The sequence below is a fragment of the Silurus aristotelis genome (genome assembly GCF_946808225.1).
Source record: "Silurus aristotelis genome assembly, chromosome: 8".
Taxonomy (NCBI): domain Eukaryota; kingdom Metazoa; phylum Chordata; class Actinopteri; order Siluriformes; family Siluridae; genus Silurus; species Silurus aristotelis.
This window is the reverse complement of record NC_139581.1, coordinates 6,525,633-6,547,648: the sequence shown is the minus strand read 5'-3', so window position 1 is coordinate 6,547,648 and position 22,016 is coordinate 6,525,633. Positions and strand designations below refer to the sequence as shown.

Below are 22,016 nucleotides of genomic sequence, written 5' to 3'. Positions count from 1 at the left end.
TGAAATAATTTTTCTTCATCTCATCTGGGTCGAGCAGTGGTTCGGGTTTATTTTATTTTATTTTTTAGTATTTTAGACAGCAGGAAGATGCCTTTCCGATGAATACTTGAAACATACTCTTCCAAAAAAAAAAAAAAAACCATTATTGTGAATTGAAAATGGAAAATAATGACATACTATGCAGTATTATTTTACCTTTTATGGATAGCAGCAGCTTCCTTGTACCCTTGAACATTGTCCCCAATATCAGTATCTTAAATTTATGTTGGGAGCTGGCTTTGTCTCCTTTATCTTATACATTGATAATTTATTCACCCCAAAGGAGCAATGCAGCACCTGCTGATGTTTAATATGTTTGAGTTTTTTTTATTTTCAAGCGCACAGCAAGACAGATGTCTGTGTAAAGTTTGCAAAAAAGTAACACTAACTCAATATATTAAATAGTTGTTATGTGTACTTTTGTGTTTTAAGGTCATTTATCCTAATTCCATGAGCACAAAGAGACTCTGAGGTACACTTGGGAAAAAATAAATCTATATATGGTAGGTATAAATAATTCCCACTATTCATGTAAGAAAAATGTGGCATTATAATCGAACATAATAAGAAATAAGTGTTCACATTAAACTGCAAAAAAAATAATTATGTGAGCTTTTTAAGTCCTGCTACTATAATTGATCACAGCTTTAAATGTTATTGTAAATTGATTTTAAAATACATGGTATGTAATATATTTTCTTTAAATCTGTGAATGTGTTTTCTCAGTGGACTTGATGTCACCAATCTGCAGAATATCACACATTTCCAGACGCTGTTTTTCTCATTAAACTCTATTTCTATTTCTATTTGTGTGCATATGCCTTATATAGTGTTCAATTTCAGCTTTCTGCACACAGTCTCTCTTTACTTTGCACAATGCATACCATAGCCTTCTTTTCTACATATTTCTTCTCCCTTTATTTGTTTCTTTTATTTTTGTTATTGCACAGTCTATGAAGTAGTCTCGGTTTTCACTTCACTTCACTTCAGTTATAACCAGTTCATGACAAAATCTTGGAATAAATCCAGCATGACAGCTTGTTAATAGATGGGGCAAACGATCACAAGTGCACACACTCAAATTAACTGTCTATAATTCTGGACCGAAAGATGATTTTGTAGGAATAACACAGATTGGTATTCTTTAAATAACACTCTGAAGCCGGTGTTGGTAGCTTAAGTGTAATTTTCCGTATAAAACTAATGGATGTTTACACTTATACCACAATGATATGCCAAGTTGGCTCTTATAATGTACAAAATAATGTTTTCAATGCAATAGAAACCTGTTTGGTCATGCTACACCCAGAAGTACTAACAAAGCCATGGAAAAAAATGCACTCTGACGAACCAATCAGATTCAACACTTTAATAATGCCTGCCCCACAGTCACGTTCACCTCATGTCTGCTGGTATAACAGCAAAGTTTAATGCACAAAACACTATTCTGCACCATCACATCACACCATCACTGTATCTGTATACACCATGGCTGTTGGAGCTTCTGCTCTAGGCTACCTTCTACCTGTGTATGATGAATAAAAATTTACATGTTACATGTTACAGCCAGAGCTATTGATCCCAATGCATGTGGGCTATACAAAAACAATGCACACCTTCTAACCAATCAGAGTCAAACATCTAGTCACATACTAGTTTAAGAACATTTTATATATTGATACAAAATAAAGGCTTAAGATGCTGTTATTGGTGTAAATAGAGTTGCATGGCAAACGAAAGGAGAAATGTGTGATTGAGATTCACCAGAGCTGCACAGGTTGTTGCTGGGATTGTTGCACCGGTGCTCAATAGGGTTCAGGTCTGGAGACATACTTGGCCACTCCATCACCTTCAGCAAGGCAGTTGTCATCGTGGCGATGTGTTTAGGGGATGTTGAAAAACTGCCTTTCAGCCCAGTTTATGAAGAGAGGGCATCATGATCTGCTTCAGAATGTCACAATATATGATGAAATCCATGTTTCCCTCGATGAACCGCACTCCTCAGCCCCTGACCATGATGTTCCCACCACTTATGATGTACTTACTTTTGTTGCCAGCTAATTTGATGGCTGTATGTTGAGTTATTTTTTAGGGGACAGTAAATCTGAACTGTATACAAGCTGCACATTGACTACTCTAAAATATATCCAAGTTTGATTTCTATAGTATTGTATCTTGAAAAGATAATAAAAGGTTGCTGAAATGTGAGAAGTGTACTCACCTTAGATACTGTAGATACATAAGTTGATGGAGTGGGTGCGTTTTGATACATTGCCTTATGTCTGCTTTCATATCTTTGCTTTTGACATAGTTATTACCGTAAAGCTAAGAATAAAGACGTCTCTGGTGTGTGTGTGTGTGTGTGTGTGTGTGTGTGTGTGTGTGTGTGTGAGAGAGAGAGAGAGAGAGAGAGAGAGAGAGAGAGAGAGAGAGAGAGAGAGTGTGTGTGTCGGTGCGTCCGCGCGTGTGCGTGCATGTGTGTGCGTGCGTGTGCGCGTGTGTGTGTGTGTGAGTGTGTGGATCCCGAGCGGAGTGTTGAGTCAGTCAGTGAATGAGTGACTTTCGTGTCCGTGGTGTCGTGCACTTTCCTCTCGGACATGCTGCTCTCAGCTCATGGCATGGAGCTCCTGGGGGTTGGAGAACACTTTGGCGCTTTGCTGAGGCGCGCAGGAGGTGTGTGTGAAGCTGAGGTTTGAGTGGGGATTTAATTTTTGCGCACACAGACATCATGATCTCAGTCACCCACCGCGCCGGATATTCTTTCTGCTTGGATATTATTTCATTGATGCCATCTCTCCTGGTGTTCATGTCCACTATCAGAGGTAAGACCCTGCTCTGTGTGGGGGTCAGTAATAAGCCTTACATATACTATAATTACAAAATTTTAATGTTACATAGATTATATATGTATTATGTTATAATTCTGGACATTATTATTATTATTATTATTATTATTATTATTATTATTATTATTATTATTATTATTATTATATTAATAATGATGATAGATAGATAGATAGATAGATAGATAGATAGATAGATAGATAGATAGATAGATAGATAGATAGATAGATAGATACTTATTGATCCCTATATGAAGTAATAATAAGAAAAAAGCAGAAAATTAAATCAATTCCATTAAACACCATACTGATAATCATAATTTTTTTATAAACTATTTTTATTTTTATATAGGTTGTTGATAATAATAATAAAAATAATAATAAAAATAATAATAATAACAATAATAATGATAATAATAATGATAATAATAATAATAATAATAATGCAATAGATTTGTTTTTATTTACTTTAATGAAGCTCAACTCCCCCAAAAGAAAATCACATTTGCTCTGTATGTTTGCTGTCAATAAAAATAGTAGGATACATTTTTTAAAGGATAAAAAAATTAATTGATTATGATATTAAATAATAATAATAATAATAATAATAATAATAATAATAATAATAATAATAATACTTTTTTTATTATTGTTGTTATTATTGTTGTTTTTATTATAATATTATCTTGGTTTGAGCATTCAAGTACAACTGGTTCTATGTGTGTGTGTGTGTGTGTGTGTGTGTGTGTGTGGGTTGTGTGTGTGTGAATGCGTGCTTGCTCGTGTTAATGTTGGACCTTTCAAAGTTCAGTGTTTACAATCAAAAAGAAATGAAGCAGAAGCAATAGCATTAGTGTGACGGTTATGCCAGAAACCCAGCTTGACTCTTCTGCCAGACTGTGCTAATGCAGTTCAGGCTGCATGTACTCTGTGGAGTATTAAATGGCAGTTGCATTGATTTATTTATATATTATTGATAAGATGGTAGAGAACATAAAACTCCACGTGGTGTAGAATGAGTTGACAAATGCTGTGATAAGCAAGGTATGGAAAAAGCTCGAGAAAGATGAACATCATATTTCCACACCAAAGCTATAATACTCTTTATAGCCTTACTCTAGTTTAAATCACAATTATTTAGAGGATGTCAAAAAAAAAAAAGTACAGGTGATTTCCATATTTCAATAGTCTTAAAATGCCAAAAAACGCAGATAAATTCCATTCAAAAGATGGATGGAATAAACTCTGACTGGGGTACAGAGCTCATGTTTACTCCCCGACATTCATTCAGTAGGGTGAAACATTATGTTTCTCAAAATAATGATTGATTTGTTGCCACTACAGTTTAGCTTTGATTTTCCTGTTGCTTTGGTGGGAGTTGAGAATTGATTTAAAAGGAAAAATTGATCTCCAGCTGTAGTTAAATGAATGCACCCTGAGGTCTGGTTGTTTACAAACTGGCTTGTTAATTGACATTTAGTGCAATAGGAAATGTTTTTGGGGAATATAAAATCAATGGCAGATACAAAACTGTAAAAAAAAAAATGAATAAATGCTTATCCGCCCCACACTTTCATTACCATCATACATCAAGGTTTTTAAAAAGTGTAGGGTAATGGCTAAGGGGAAATTGTCTGTGAGTTTGTTAAATCTGAATTCAAATCTTAACATTTTCAGGGCCATTTAAGGTAAAGGTGCACATTATAACTCCTGCAGATAAAATGCTGTGTGAGTGTGTGTCTGATTGTGTTTTTTGACCCAAACGTATGAACACACGATCTATTGTGTTCAGCACACGATCACAGATAATTCACATCTGGCTGGAGCCTAATGTACTTCATTTGAGCTGAAACAAAATACCTTAAGGTACTGGATTTTCCCGTGCAGTAATGAGTGCTCGTGGTCAACATGTTTTTCTATGTAATGTTTTGAATGAAACACATCCGAAGACTTTTATTCCGTATCTCTCTGGTGTGTCTGAAAGTTTAATTCTTCGCAATATTGACAGGTTTTTTTTCTTGCCTTTGGCTTGTTGATTCAGACTTTTCGTTGTGTAATATCTGTTGTTGAAATGCTATATAAATAGAATTCGATTAAAATTAGAAAAGAAAAGAAATGGAGAAGGAAAATGGCTGGTCCTTTAAACATGCGTTTTTCTTTTAACGTGTGACGAGACAGATCTTGGTCTGCCAGTGCAGGGTCAATTATTTAAAGCTTTTCCAAATGTCGTCAATGAAAGTTGATGAGCGGCAATATCTGTTGATGGTGTACAAGTGAGGAATTGCAAGAGAAGAGTCGTAAATTTGCACATTCATAGCTATTAAATAGAATGATGATCTTTTTCTAGCGCATCATGGGTAATAGGCAAGGTTTCTTGGCCAGCAGAAAACCACACCGAATAAGGACATTCTGTTCGAACAGATTGTTTGCATTCTATCATTTTGTGACAATGTCATAATAAAAAAGCTGATGGTCCTTGTTGGAAGTTAGAGATGATAAGGAAAAGGCATCAAGAGTTCTTCTGAAGGCCCATAGTTCAAGCAGTGTAGAAATAAAAAAGAAGAAATGAAGAATACGTGTGAATGAACAATCTTTTTTAATGTAAAAAAAAAAAGAACCACTTTAGGGTTATGCATGGATCTTTGAAAGGTTCTCGAGGTGTCTAGGTGTCCAGTAAACTGTTAAGACAGACATTGTGGCTGGTTTGAAAGAAGTTCTACTAAACTTACCATCACATAGCTGATTGGTGATCAAAATAACCTGATTAAACAGTTGAAATGAAAAAGGTGGGATTTGTCTTTAAAAGCCTGCAGAACAAGCTTAAATTGCGTGAGTGAACATAGAATTTGACTCACACCAAAGACAGGTTTACTCAATTATTTAGAGGATGGATGTAAATAAACTATGACTGGTTTATGGACCTTATTTTTACTTCCTGAGCGTTTGTCTTTGCTCATGAACTGACCTCGTTATCACGTACATAAAGGTAGAGTAGGAGATAACTATCAAGTATAAACCAAAGCAAACCTGCAAAGTACTGTACATGAGTGAGTCATAGTCCTAAAGTTGGGACTTTCAGCAGTTGTGGGGCATGGAAATAAGGTATTCTGGTTCACAGCTGAGAAGAATTGTAATAGGAATATATATAAATATATATATATATATATATATATATATATATATATATATATATATATATATATATATATATATATATATATATATATATATATATATATATATATATATATAATATTAATGCAAACTCAGTGTCAGTTATGGTTACACTTTGGCTCATGTCATTTTCAGTCAACTTTATTTACAGCCATAATCTGATACTTAACAACCATCCTAGATTAGGAACCTAGATCAGGCATTCACAATCTGCTTTGGTCACTAACACCATTTTAATGTTTACCAGACTCGTGACGCCTCCAACCGTCAAAAAAAAACAAAAACGGAAAAAAAATAGAGAGAATTCAATTCAATAATTGAGTTGATGTTTTTTTTTTGTCTGTTTTTTTATAATTTAAATAATTTGAATAATTATTATTATTTTTTTTTTTTATAATTTAAATAATTAACGCAAAGTAGCTTTATAAAATAGATTCAGGATATATATTTTAGTCGAATCAGTTTATCCCAAATCATCAAGCGAGAGGTGTAAAACTTCCTTAGATATATAATATAATAAAGGAAAAAAAAAAAAAAAAACAACGTTCCCCTCCCCCCTCATCTGGGTAACAGTGTCATTGTAAATTGTTCTCTTCTAGAACCGTGTGGTATGTGGTCAAAAAGTGCAGTATTGTAGAAATGCTATTCATGAAGGCTATTTTGTTGAAATGATGAATACAAAATGGTTCTTGGCAAAATATATATTTTTTTAAAATATAACAAAACAATTAATTTTATGTATATATAAATAGAAAGATAATGTAAAAAATTAAAAGTTAGAAAGACAGGATATGGGTTCTTTATATCTACATATTTAATGATGCTCTTCTAAAGAATAAGAGTAAGAGTTCTTATACAAAGTGATGCACGAACACGCCACTGTTTAATATGTAAATAACAACTGCAGGCATTCCCTGTCTAATGAGGCCTGGGTTTATAAGTCGCGCTGGAGGAAATCATAGTCAGGCTTTGTAGTTAAAAAAAGAGCTACAAAAAAAATCTCATTACAGCTGTTATGTTTAATCAGAATCGCTACTTTGATTCGATGAACATGAAGCCCATTATACATCAAAAACAACCAGTCCCATACGTGGTGCTCGTTCATTGGTTTTATTGTGCTGGTTTAGTATATATATATATTGTGCAGAAATTGATTTGATTATGTACAATTTATAAATAAAAAAAAATAGATTTTTTCCTCCGTTGGACAAAATTGACTCACAAACTTTGGATTATCTTGGACACCAGAGTCCTGCTTCTGCTGTGAGCTTCGGCTGTAAAATCTCACCCAGGTGCTATTTAGATTGTGGGCATAATCTGCATAATACTGAGTAGCATGAATATTTTATAAGCTTCTAGATAGAGACCATGATTTTTCTTTTGGCCTGTAAGGAATATGCACTTCCAGGGTAATATGTACAAAATGTGAACGAGTTTTAATCGTCATTTTAAAAATATTTCGTTAATTTGCTACATTATAACTGGTACAAAAAAAAGAAAAATGACCTGACATCATCTTTGTGAATAAAGTATGTTTTAAGTGCATGAAAAAGTTCTTAATTTTATTCATTTTAAATGAATATAAATTTTCAGAAAACATATAAAATATTCAACCTGAGGAATTTTCTATTCAATTTAATTTTTTAAGGATTCTAGCTGCTCTACAGTCCTGGGTCTTCTTTGTCATATTTTGCATTTCATGATGAGCCAAATGTTTTCAATTGGTGAAAGGGTTGGCAGGCTAGTTCAAAACCCAGATTCCCAGACATAATGGTGTGATAGATGCATTATGTGGTTTAACATCGTCTTGCTAAGAGATGCAAGCCCTTCTCTGAAAAGACATTGTTTATATACTGTTCAGCATTGGCGAAGCCTTTCCAGATATGCAAGCAGCATATTCCATATGCACTAATGAACCCAATACCATCAGAGTTGCAGCCTTTTAGACTAAGCGCTAATGATAAGCGCTGATTCCTCTTTAGCCTGGAGGATGCTGTGTCCATGGTTTCCAAAAATAATTTTACATTTTAATGCATCTAACCACAGTTTTCCACTTTGCCTCAGTCTATTTTAAATTAACTTTAGCCCAGAGATGACAGCAGTGTTTCTGGATCATGATAGAGCCTTAACCTGCATTTGTGTTCACAGATAATGATTTCTGGGGTGGCAATGAACCCATGCAGTAATTTACATTACAAAATCATGCTTGTCTTTAATACAGTGCTGCCTGAAGATCATGGGCACCCAAAATTGATTTTCGCTATTTTAGCTTGTGTGCAGAGATTTTTCCAGATTTGATGATATTATGTGGAGTAATTCAATGATGAGATATTCAAAATGTTTTACATTTTCAAATCTAAAAAGTTTTTACAATTTGTAGATTGGTGAATCCCTGCCCCTCTTTACTTCTAGGAGACAAAAACAAACATTTTATACCCAATAATGTTACTGGCTTGCTGCCATAAACATAATTACTTGCAAAATGCTCCTCCAGCTGTTTTTTTAGTAACATTGAATTTCATTGGCCATAAAATTAAAAATTTAATTACCTTATTTTTATTCTATAAGCATTTAATGTTTTCTATGTTCTGCTGTGAATACAATATGGGTTTATGCAAATGTATGCAAAACATTAAAAACATTTTAATTTACATTTTACATTTTCGCAACTTTTTTGGAATTAAATGCCTTTTTTTACCTTATCTTGAAAAGAAACTAGAGTTTGATAGTACCCTAAGGGATTTAAACTTAAGACCAATCAGAACCAATTATTGCAGGGTGCTGGTACACTTAAATATATATGTATTTTTTATTATTATTATTTTATTACTATTTTATTATTTATACATATTTAATTATTCATTATATATATTTAATTATTCATTATTATGCAATTCTGAAAAAGAAGAAGTTGTTCTTTATTCTCAGAAAAGTTTTTCATCGCTGTCACATCACATTTGTTTGTTATCTTTTGACTAAACCAATAAAGTCATCCAGGTCAGGCTGTGTTTCAAAATCTGTCCCTCAGGGACACTCTAGACAGCTCATATTTTGAAAGACATGAAGCTAAACGGCAGTCTCCGGTCTCAAAATTTAAAAGAAAAGACATAATGTGTGACTTATTAAGAGGAATGGGGAGAAAGTTGCAATTGGCTTCAATCTCAAACTTCAGACATGGTTTATGACTCTTAAGCTAAACTGTGATTTACTTCAGCAATATATTTTTAGTCCTTTTGGATGTGAAGATTAAGAATTAGCACTTCGATAAAAGAAATATTTTATATATATATATATTTTTTTTTAAATGTATCATGCAGATGGTCTCAAAGCAGTTTAACTGACAAAGTACAAAGCCAAAAGTTAAAATTGTGAGGGATAACTCCCAAATGTGATGTAATGGAGACCAAAACGAATGCAGGTGCAGATGATTATTGTAAACAGTACATAAAAACAACTCAAAAAAGGTGAAAACAAGAACCAGAAATGGCAAAAGCATGCAGACTAGAGCTGGCATGGCAACAAACAGACATGACATCAATGAAACATGAGGAAAACAAATATAAAGCGTAGGTACCTATTTAATGGTGCTCATCAGGGTTGTGGTGATTGAGACATGTGAATTTTTGGGGCTGATGGGAATTCTATCCTTACACCATAAAGAATTAATCATGAATGGAAAATTTATCAGAGGGAGTTCATCCGCTTGTGGCTAATATTAATAGAATAAATAAGTTCATTTTAATTCTGTTATCAGTATCAAAATACTTTAAGATAATAATTAAACAGTCTTAACTACAACTGAAGGCAAAATTAAAACACTAATTCCACATTCAGAAGCCAATACATTACTATTTAGGTTTACAATGAACACCGCTTCCATTAAACAAATTTTAAATTTGATCTGTGCAACATTTTCAAAAAATTGGGAAAAGGCAACATAAGACAAAAGTTAAAGAATAATCTAATATCATCATTTTGAATGATTCCGCACTTCTTCTTTTGACTTCACCACCTCATCTCCCTGCAACCGCACCACTCCACTGCCCTCCCTTTTATTCACACACATGTACTCTGTCTTACCCCTACTGACTTTCATTCCCCTTCTTCCATCGTGTACCTCCACCTCTCCAGGCTCTTCTCAACCTGCTCACTACTCTCACCACAAATCACAATATCATCCACAAACATCATAGTCCATGGAGACTCCTGTCTGACCTCGTCCCTCAACCTTTCCATCACCAATGCAAACAGGAAAGGGCTCAGAGCCGATCCTTGATGTAATCCCACCTCCACCTTAAACCAGTTTTTCGTTCCTGCTGCACACTTCACTGCTGTCACACTGTCGTCATACATGTCGTAAAGGGTGATGCAGGACATGTATGAGGACAGTGTGACAGCAGTGAAGTGTGCCTCTCTCTCAGGCACCATGTTGTACGCTTTATTTCTGCTCTCACTTCCTCCTTACTAATCCTATCCACTTTCTGCTTCACCATCTCCACATCATCCAACCTTCTCTCTCTCTCATTTTCCTCATTCATCAGCGGCTCAAAATACTTCTTCTCAACACACTCTCACTAGTCAACACATTTCCATCTCCATCCTTTATTGCTCTAACTTGCAGCACATCCTTCCCTGCTCGGTCTCTCTGCCTGGCCAATCGCTACAAATCCTTTTCTCCCTCCGTAGTGTCCAACCTCTCATACAGCTCCTCATAAGCCTTTTCCTTGGCTTTCGCCACATCACTCTTTAACTGCTGCCTCATCTCCTTGTACTCCTGCCTACTTTTCTCATCACTCTGTCGATCCCAATTCTGTTTCTCCAACCTCTTTCTCCTTATGCTCTCCTGCACTTCCTCATTCCACCACCACGTCTCTTTGTCTTTCTTTCTATTTCCAGATGTCACACCAAGTACCTTTCTAGCTGTCTCCCTGGTCACCTCTGCAGTAGTTGCCCAATCATCCAGCACCTCTTCACCACCACCGAGCCCCTGTCTGACCTCTTCCCTGAATCTCACACTTTAGTCTTCCTTCTTCAGATTCCACCATCTTATTCTTTATTCAGTCCTCACTTTTATCCTCTTCTTCTTCACTAACTCCACCAATCTCTTTCAGGTTGCATCTTCTGCATAGAATGTAGTCCAGCTGTGTGCACCTTCCTCCACTCTTATATGTTACCCTATGCGCCTCCTTTTTCTTAAAATAAATATTCACCGTTACCATTTCCATCCTTTTAGCAAAATCTACATCCATCTGCCCTTCCATATTCCTCTCTTTTAAAGCCATACCTACCCATCACCTTCTTACCACCTATGTTCCCTTCACCAATATGCCCAATGAAGTCTAAACCACCAATCTTTTTTTCTAAGGTTCACTCTCTACCATTTCATCAACTCACTTCAAAATTGTTTTTATTCTTCTCCAGCTCATAGCCCACTCATGGAGCATGGGCACTGATGACATTTATCATCACCTTTTCAACCAGCTTCACGTTCATCACCCAATAGGAGAGCAAATGGTTCAGAGGAAGGACGACCAGTAGGGCGGCGACCAGTTTGGACCAAATTAGGTCTCTCTTTTGTTTATTTTTTCCCTTTTCACACACACACATGTTTCTCAGGGTCTCTATCTTGAAGAGCCCTTCTCTCATTCCTCTTATACGTTTCCCCCGCTCACTAAAACAGAGAACACTGATTAGACAAATCTCCAACAGGTGTATAATTCTTACCGTTCTTCCCCCCCCGGCCTCACCCTCTATTCACAAATTGGCGTTCGGCCATGCCATCGCTGCCAGAAACTCTCCTCACCTCAACTACACTCTTACTGTACTCTAACTCTTACACCATTTCTCTTTCTATCCACCCCATAATAGAACAGTGTAAACTTCCCCTTTCCCTGCTGTTTTTGTAGACGTCTTCCCCCTCTCCTCCTCCTTTGAACAAAAGTAGCTTAATTTTCACTGGTACCCTGTTGGGCCAACAATACCTGAGGCAGTCAATCCATTATGAAATTTGAGTGCCCTTATTAATGCCACCCGTGCTTGGGACCAGCACTAAGAGTGCACTGGATTATGAAACCCTAATGGCTGGGTTTTAATGATTCCACACTAATCAGGTTAATTGGTACGAGGAGATAGTGTCAGCTTTGGGCATAAAATGAGCATCAACCAAAAGCTCAGTCTTTGCAGGCAAGCATGAGTCACGGCTCACCTTTTTGTGCCATACTTTGAGAGAATAGTCAGCCAGTTTATTAATAACACTGTTCCACACACGATTGCAAAGAATTTAGGTCTTTCACCATCTAAAGTAAAAAGGTCCAGGTAATCCGCAGAATTCTTAGTGCACTCAGATGGAAAATCCATGCACTCAGACGCCATTGTCTGAGAAATGCTACTGTTAGACTGAAAACATAACATGGGCTGGGGAGCACTTCAGAATTCCTTTTCACTGGATACAGCCTGCTAGCGCATCCAAAAATGCAAAAGCAGGCTGTGAAGGCGGAAGCCACACATCAACTCTAAGCAGAAACGTGTTAGAAGTGTTCTTTAAGCCTGAGCTCATCTCCAATGGACCGAAAGGCAGTGGAGACGTGTGCCGAATCAGACGATGGCGAACAAGGACTGTTGAACAGCTGAAGTCCTAACTCACGCAATAATGAACAAAAATTCCACTTATAAAACTGCAGCAATTTGTATTCTCAGCTTCCAAATAATTAAAAAGTGTATAAAAGGAAGGGTGTTGTATCACAGCAGTAAACATGCATCTGTTTTAATGTTTTTTTGGAATGTTGCAGGCATTTACTTGTATTTTGTTAATATAAACAAATGCAAAATGAAGTTAATCAGTGCATCATTGTAAATCTTTACTTTGTAAGCTTGTCAACTAAATAAAAATTCAAGAGAATTAATAAATCACAGATTTCTTACTGCATTTTAAAAATGTATGCTAAATATCCTAAAAATGACTAAATGTTAGTTACAATGAATAAAAAATATTATATAATAATATAATTGGAGGTGAGCAAAAGAAAAATGTAATTTTAAAGTTGTTTTTTTTAAACATTCATTTACCTTAATAAATCTGGGATGAAACAATTATAGATCATTTTTCTGGAGATTTGCTTTGTTTCAAAATTTCTGGTCTTCTGCCAGAAATGTTTGCTGCTGACCAGAAAACTTAATGCAGAACTACTTTAGATTCAATTTTGCCACCTGGACTGCATTGAACATCAGGTGTTTACATGATTACAGAAAGCTAATTTGGATTAAATGCTGACATTTAAAATATAATAGGGTAAAACCTATATCTAGTTCCTTTTGCTGGCAGTTAGATAAGAAATAAAGCATAACAGTGTGTGCTGTCATAGGAACATTAATTAGTGATGGGTTGGTGTGATGCAGCCCATCATTAATGTTACAACCCTAAAGTATTTTATTTCTATTATATCACAGCAAGTTGCCAGTTTTTACAAATTTTAAATGTATGGACATCATTCTGCAACACTGAAACTTTGATTTCATACTGTGGAACATCTGAAAAAATTGTTAAATCTTTTAAATTTGAGTTTTAGCAGCTATACATTTCAGGGAAGTGGTAGCTCAATGGTCATGACGTTTTATAGGAGACTCATAAGTTTAAATACCAGCTGCCACTCCGGGGCCTTTTAACTGCTCAGTTATAAATTTGATAATTGTAAGTCGCTCTAGATAAGGGCATTTGCCGAATCGTCATAAAATGTAAATAGTTGTTCCCTCACCAGCCTCTCTTTTGAAGTTTATAATAAAAAAAGCTCAGTTATTCATGCTAGCAAGAAACCAGAAACCTAAAAATTCATCCAAACACACGTTTTCATGATTCAAAACTATAATGCACTGTTGCAAGTTCCTGACACTGGAGACAGCTTTACAAAATGTTAAAAGTAACGTCTCTCTAATAAAAGCCTCATCATAACAGCATATTGTTCTTATCTTTCTAAAATTTGTCAATCTTGGCAATTGAAAACATTTTGCATTGCCAAATGTATTTCTTTTTTATGATAATACAAGCCATTTGGATTAATTTCAAGCTTGAAATAGTGTTTTTGAAATAGTCAATTGACATAATTTTGCCTGTTTTAAGCATGAATTAATTATAGAAAGAAAAAAAAATGACCCCGATAGAATAGGAAATCATCAAGCTTGATATTCAGAAACAAGTTTAATGACCTTATAACTGGTTTATTGTAAGATATCATCTGATCAGATGCAGTCTATGTACCACAGTCCCCATTACTATGCAAAACATTATGTATCAGAATAAACACGTAAATGCGCACCTGTGATTAGTCTTAAGGCTTAACTTCTGTCAGAATTGCTGTTCTTTCTGACCAATCAGGCTTGAGCATGTGTCAGTGTAATTGTAGGGAAAGAGAGTATTAATAGTAGAAATTCCACAATACTTGTTGACTAAATTCAGGTCTGTGTACGTGGAACACACATATGATTTGAGCTTCCATTAGATCTATTTTAATCAGATCTCCAGGAAATCTTGACCAATTCCTGACTTTTAGCCCTCATACTGATTTATGATGATAATTAAAACAAGTATAATGCTTTTTAAATCTCTGGGATATATTTCATGATATAAAACAAAATAAAATGACAGGACAATTTTTTTTAGGTGGCATCTTCCATTTTCTCTGGAAGATATCAAATGATTTGTGTGTTTTTGATCGAGTTTTGTTTTTGTCCTACTTGATATTTCTTTCAATCTCCTGGACAGAGAAAAATCCTATTAGATTATAAAACCTTAAGAAAATGTGCAATTAAAAATGTTCTGATAAAAATGTTTAATCTTAAACCAGTGTTTGGAAAATATGACATTTACATTGCTTCCTTCTTGTTCCTTGTTGATGTAATTTCACATTGAATGATTTGTCTTTTTTCATGCTGTAATGATTATAATGTATTATAATCTATGTATATATTTATATTTAAATATTTTTTACAACTTGAATAAAAATCTAGCAAGAGGGAAATAAAAGACCTCCTTTGCATTGATTCCAGGGCCTGTCACTGAATGTGAGGCAAATATTTTATGCCAAATTTAATGCCCCCCACACACATGCTCCTTCACAAGACATTTTTGGAAAGTCAGACCAAACAATACAACCAGAATATTGAATATCAATTGCCCTTTTCACTTTAATGTTACGTTTGCAGCAATTAGTAAATACCCTGATCCATATCATCTTGTAGCAGTGCTTCATAAACACAAACAAAGCAATATCCTCATTGTTAGGTCACCAGGTCAGCGAATGAAGAACACTTGACTTTGGACTTACTGAAGTGTTTAAAGGCTCTGGCATGGAGAAGCTGATGCTGGATCTGTGATGATCACAAAAGTTGAGCTCAGTAGCTCCTAGTTTTATACCAAAGACTGTTGAAAGAACATTTACTTATAATCTTATACTCCAGTGCTCATGTTAGTTCTCACTCTCCAGTGTTCTGTATTGTTGAAAGATTTATGATCAAACTCTTGATGTCACCCAAATGAGGATGGGTTCCCCTTTTGAGTCTGGTTCCTCTCAAGGTTTCTTCCTCATTACATCTAAGGGAGTTTTTGCCACAGTCATGCTCATCAGGGATAAATGCACACAGTTCACCTTGACTGTTGATTTCTGTAAAGCTGCTTTGAAAAAATGTCTGTTGTGAAAAGCGCTATAGAAATAAACTTGACTTGACTTGACTTGACTTGACTTGACACTTCATACAGAAGTTTAATAGGATCTGAAAGGTCAGGGCTTTTTTAATAAAATAATTTAAGTGTGTAGTGAATAAGGAGGACTTCAGCGTTTATTTAAAGTCACTTTTAGATTAGGGATAAATTCATTCCACACAACATGGGTGCCAGGATAATATTGTTGAATTGTCATGAGAACCCAGACGAAAACTCACACAGACATTAGGGGAACATATGTGATGCACTAACCCGAGCTTACGATCAAACTGGAAACCTATTATGAATGCAAAGCTGATCATAAAGCTGCCATACAAATCTAAATGCTCATTAACTTCTGCTTCTAAAACTGGATTGCCGATATGGAGATTTGCACTCTCTGTAGGTACGATGTCCTTAATATTTTGTTCTGAAAAGTTATCCAGATTCTTTTACTCAATGTCATACTTTCTGTAAAGACATTTTCCCTCTGTAACAGTTCATGTTCATATTGTCATAAATCATGATGCAGCCGAATGTACTTAAAGTAGAGCTCTAACTATTCATTTATGCCAGCTTAAAGGTACTTAGGCCAATTATTGATTGTCATCATAATAAATAGAAGTAGAGAGGAAAGGGAAATTCGTCACCAAGATATAGCGACAGATTTTCACCCTCACGGTGCGGACAGTTTAAAATTCATATGCATTTGATTACATAAGGGTCATATGAAAATGAGCCTAGCTTTGATTTTTCAGTATGTAAATCTTAGGTGACATTGTCAATGTGTATGTAAATAAGCAGGTGTGTGTTTGTGTGTTCCTTACCTCCAGGGCTTGGTAGCACATGGTTAACATCTGAGACCTGTCCACTCGGCCACTTCCCATGTGGAAATGTGAGTGTGTGTCTTCCTCAGGTGCTGCACTGTAATGGCCAAGAGGACTGTCCTAACGGAGCCGACGAGGAGCACTGTGGTTAGTGTCCACACACACACACACACACACACACACACACACACACACACACACACACACACACACACACACACACACACACACACACACACACACACACTCATATACACTATATTACCACAAGTATTGGGTCACCTAGTCAGAAGTTCAATGATTTTTGAGCATAGAATTCCACATTTAGTCACAATTTGCTCTTATAATTCCCTCCAATCTTCTGGGAAGATGTTCCACCAGATTCTAGAGTGTAATTATGGATATTTGTGTTCATCAGCCAGAAGGGTATTATGAATGGCAGGTACTGATGTAGGTGAGGAGGCCTGGGGTGCAGTCAGCGTTTCAATTCATCCCAAAGGAGTTCAGTAGGGATGAGATCAGAGCTCTATAGCAGGCTAATCAAGATCTTCCTCTCCAAATCATGTAAACCAGATCTTCATGAAGCTCACTTTGTGCACAGGGGCATTTCCATGCTGGAACAGGTTTTGGGTTTCCATGTTCAAGTGAATACAAAATTTATTGCAAATTTAAATGCAATTTTATTACAGCGCATCTGAAGACATCCTGTACAATGGAAAGCCTGTACAAAGCCTCCAGCTTTGTGGTAACAGTTTGGAAAAGAAGCACATTTAGCAGGAAAGTTCAGGTGACCCAATACTTTTGGAAATATAGTGTGTGTGTGTGTGTGTGTGTGTGTGTGTGTGTGTGTGTGTGTGTGTGTGTGTGTGTGTGTGTATATATATATATATATATATATATATATATATATATATATATATATATATATATATATATATGTGTGTGTGTGTGTGTGTGTGTGTGTGTGTATATATATATATATATATATATATATATATATATATATATATATATATATATATATATATATATATATATATATATATATATACACACACACACACACACACACACACACACACAATGTTTCTCACACAGGGACCATGAACTGTAATTGTGTATAGTACCTTTTATGTAAAAACTTCAGTGGATTAAACTGAAGCAAGTGTGTTCCTTAATGGAATACTCCACATATTCTTTTATCTAAGTTTTTTATCTAACTCATCTGTAGCATAGACACAACAACGTACCACATATACACGCCACTCTTCTGAGGTTATCTTCATTCACTTTTTCTTTCAAAGTGAAAAATAGGAAAACAAATGGGAAGAAGAAATTGTTTCATTTCTTTTCTCACAATCTAAAATTAGTTATTGTTGTTATTTCACATGTAAATGTTAAGTGCATCATGTTAATATCGCAAGTGCAGTGCAGGAATACATTTTTGGATGATCCAAATGTTTTTGAAAATGGTTACACTTTTGGACTTTGTTCAACCGCGGGATCATCCTCCTTTACCGTCTCCCTCGTGTTTATTTTAAGCACATGGTGATCCATACCAGCAGTACATTAGGCTCTAATAGCAGTCATTAATCTACCCAGTATTTGCTTATACAGATCTGGGTCATGAATCTCAAATGATGAAAAATAATAAAAAAAGAATAAACTCAAGAGCTTTATGTAACATTTGTTGTTTTAAAATGAAATACTGTTTTGAACATCTTGTTTGCACATTTTTTTTTCATTCCATTTAAAAAATATGAAGATCAGATGAACCCAATGTACATGGACCGGATAGGAATGTAGAGGTTTTTTGTGTTAAAATTCCCTTATATTTGGGGTCTAAAGGCAGTTCAACGTGAAGGCAAAATGTTTACTTTAATTAGATTTAAAAGAATAATGGATGATTTTTAATCTTCGGTCCAAACTGTCTACTCTTGCTGTAGTACTTTTTAAAAATAATTTTTGATACAAAACATTGCTCTTTGTTTGGACTTTTACCTCAGATTTGTTTACCTACTGTAGGGTGGCTTTACTAAATCCATTAAGCTCCAAGATTTTTAGCCTTGGATTTGACCAAAGTTCATTCACAAGTCAATTAAAGAGCTAAATGTATCACCCACTAACTAACTTATTGCATATGACATCACAGTTGGCAATGAGAGAGGGTGGGATTCAGTAGTTATCTAAGGTTTACTTTTCAATTCAGCTTTATATGTATAGCCTTTTTTTGGTTGGGGGACAATAGACATTGTCCAAAAGCAGCACTACAAAGATTAGATTTTTCAATGGGATTACATATCAGGAGAAATGTAACCCCATTGTAAAACCAAATCTCTGTATAGCTGCTTTTGGACAATGTTTAATGTCCCCCCGACCAAAAAATGCAGTGGTACAAAGTATTTGAGTATATGAACTTCTTTACTGTATGTAAGTTACTTTACTGAGTATCAAAGATATAAGCAATTTTAACTACATTTATGATTCAATGGTCATTGTTATTTAAAATATTATGCGGTAAAAAGTACATATTACTTTTACTGCACTATATTTTAAATGACAGTGACCATTACTAATTACATTTTGTACCTCGGTTAATGATATTAAGGCTCAACTCTGCCCTATCCCCATCTGCAGCTTGTAAGCAAACTTTTATCACTGCTGGCTTTATTTTCAGTCCAAAAAAGAGCTGGAATAAATTCCAAAAATTCAGAGAGACAGCTTTTGTTGAAGTATAATAAAATATTCCCCCTCTCTGAGACTGAGAGGTGCATCAATCCCAGTCAGCTCTGAATATTTGGTTTTAATTTATCTAAAATTATTTACTTTTATTTTAGTTGTCCAATAAATACTAGTCGTTCTTCGTGCAATTCTATTTGTTAATTACAAATCTTCGAAGACTGACTTGTTAGATCTTTGTTTTATTCTGGAATGTTGAAGAGGCTGATGTGTTGATTTTGGTTAATGCAGTGTTGAAGTGTACAATTTCATTTGTATTTTTGAAAATAAAACCTCACAAATCAGTTGTTTTTGGATTTTCACTAACATGTGTCTTGGTGTTGAGGACTATTGCATCTTTGAGCCTACGTTCAAGGTTTTAACTTTTAAAACTAAGTTTTAGTTTTATCTATACCTTTACTCAAGTATGATTTTGAGGTAGTCTTTACACCTCTGTACACTTTTAGACAGTAACAGCTTTGGTAAAAATGTTCTATGTTTTTCTATCTAACCTTTACATTCACTATTCCAGGGGAAATGGTTGTCTTATTCAAATTCACCCAACATTTTTTTACTTTTTCAAACTAACCTTTTTTTTATTGCCCTTAGACTTCCTTTATATTTCTGAATACAAAATCATGTGTTAATGCTTTAGAAGAAAAATGATAAAACTATACTAAATATCATACAGATCTACTGCTAATTAGTTTTAAGTCATGACAGCCCTTATGCATTTTTCAGCATGGGTTTGTGTAGATGTGTGAGGCTGACCTTTTCCATAGACTGCTTGACCATACTGTGTCAAATCGCTAATCTTCTCTGTGTCCTGCAGGAGATAACAGTGGCTGGGCCAATTTTTTCGACAGGACCATTCAAATATCGGTCCAACATCATCTGTCTACAGATTGCCGTAAGAGTACACCTAATCTCACTTTTTTTTACTGCTATCTCAGAGTCATTAAGGATGAATGGAATGAGTGTGTGGTTCTTGATAGCATTGTGTAGACATTTTGTGTGTATATACTAAAAGAACTAGATTTAATTCAGTCAATATGCTGTGGGGTGGGGGGGTTATTACTTTCTTTTTACTTTTATTTGCTTCATCTCTCTCTCTCTCTCTCTCTCTCTCTCTCTCTCTCTCTCTCTCTCTCTCTCTCTCTCTCTCTCTCTCTCTATCTCTCTCTCTCCCTCCCTCTCCTTTATATACCCAGTTTTACAGCTGTACCCAGATCGCTGTCAGTGCATTGAGCTGGAGCTCCAGTGTGTTCGCATCAGTTTGAATTCTGTACCACGCGTGTCCACCAATGTGACGTCCCTGTATGTACCTTTCAATGTCCATTAGTACCATCCTGCACTCACACACATCTCCTGACAATCCTATTTAAGGTGTAGCTGCAGCCAACACTTACTTACAGCTCAACTTCAAGAGCTGATGGGCAGATTTCTATCCCTGACCTGACTGAAATGGTGCACAGTTGCTGATAAAACTTTAGACTTATTCTACCTCTAGAAATACAGATGGACAGCTGGTTCACCAAAGCAATTGTGGATGAAGTACACAAACCATATACTTGAGTAAAAGTAGGGATGCACTAAGTAAATTATAACTGAAGTAAAAGAAAAAAGTGTCCCTTTAAACTTTCACTTGCGTAAAAGTACAAGAGAATTTACCTTAAATGTACTTAAATATTCAAAGTATTATGGTTTATTATGGCTATAATGTTCCACTTATCATTATTGTCAAAAGACTCTGCTTAATCAACTCAGTTTATGCAAAAAAATTTATTTAATGTTACTCTTAGCACATCAATTTATTCATAGAATGATATTATTTAAACACTTTATAGCTATTGAAATGATCACAGGCCCAGAACCACAATTAAAAAAATAATTTCCACAAATAGGAGCATGGGTGTTGTGGTAAGTCCGAGTCAGAATTTTCTTCCGTTTCTTCTACTCTCAAAATGAACTGTCACTGAACTGTATGTTGGTGATAAGTAGATACCATCAAACGGCAATCAAAACAAGGGAGTGCACGCTCGAACCTGATTGGTGGCTTGCTTCATGCTTGACAAGTGGAGGCACACAATTGTACAGGATGTCTAAAAATTTGCATTCACTTGAACTTGGAAACCGAAACCTGTTCCAGCATGGCAATGTTCTTGTGCATGAAGATCATGACCATGAAGATCTGATTTACATGCATTGGAAAGGAAGATCTTGAGTGGTCTGCTATAGAGCTTTGATCTCATCCCTACTGGACACCTTTGGGATGAATTGGAACGCTGACTGCACCCCAGGTCATAACACCCTTGTGGCTGATGAACACAACTATCCATAAGCACACTCCAAAATCTGGTGGAACAGCTTCCAAGAAGAGTGGAGGGAATTATAAGAGTGAATTGGGACTAAATGTGGAATGCGATGCCCAAAAAAACACATACCGTACTTATGACCAGGTGACCCAATACTTTGGAAATATAGTGTATACTGTACATAACAGCACAGTGTAAATCTTTTCCTCACATCACCCAGCTTGTTAGAAAATTAGAGTCAGGGTCAGTCACGGTCAATCCCAGGGTGATCCCAGAAGCTTTTCCTTTTCTCCAGCTGCCCGTAACGTTTTATCATTTTGACAATTGATTTTAACATTTTGATATAACACAAAGTATTATACAACACCTACACACAAAACACTGTTTAAACGAGTATGTTTTATTATTA

General features: G+C 35.4%; 2 protein-coding genes across 4 annotated transcripts in view; one reads left to right on the top strand and one right to left on the bottom strand.

Moving 5' to 3' along the window:
* The window catches only part of LOC310729677 (uncharacterized protein), a 298,178-nt gene that overhangs the window by 53,552 nt on the left and 222,610 nt on the right, over window positions 1–22,016 (bottom strand). The gene's annotated exons all lie outside the window — the stretch shown is intronic.
* The window catches only part of rxfp2b (relaxin family peptide receptor 2b), a 57,707-nt gene continuing 38,195 nt past the window's right edge, over window positions 2,505–22,016 (top strand). The window contains exons 1-4 of the mRNA XM_083547902.1: window positions 2,505–2,861; window positions 16,581–16,721; window positions 20,125–20,202; window positions 20,504–20,609. Coding sequence (XP_083404028.1) covers window positions 2,768–2,861; window positions 16,581–16,721; window positions 20,125–20,202; window positions 20,504–20,609 — 419 coding nt within the window. The 5' untranslated portion in view covers window positions 2,505–2,767. The remainder of the gene's footprint in view (window positions 2,862–16,580; window positions 16,722–20,124; window positions 20,203–20,503; window positions 20,610–22,016) is intronic.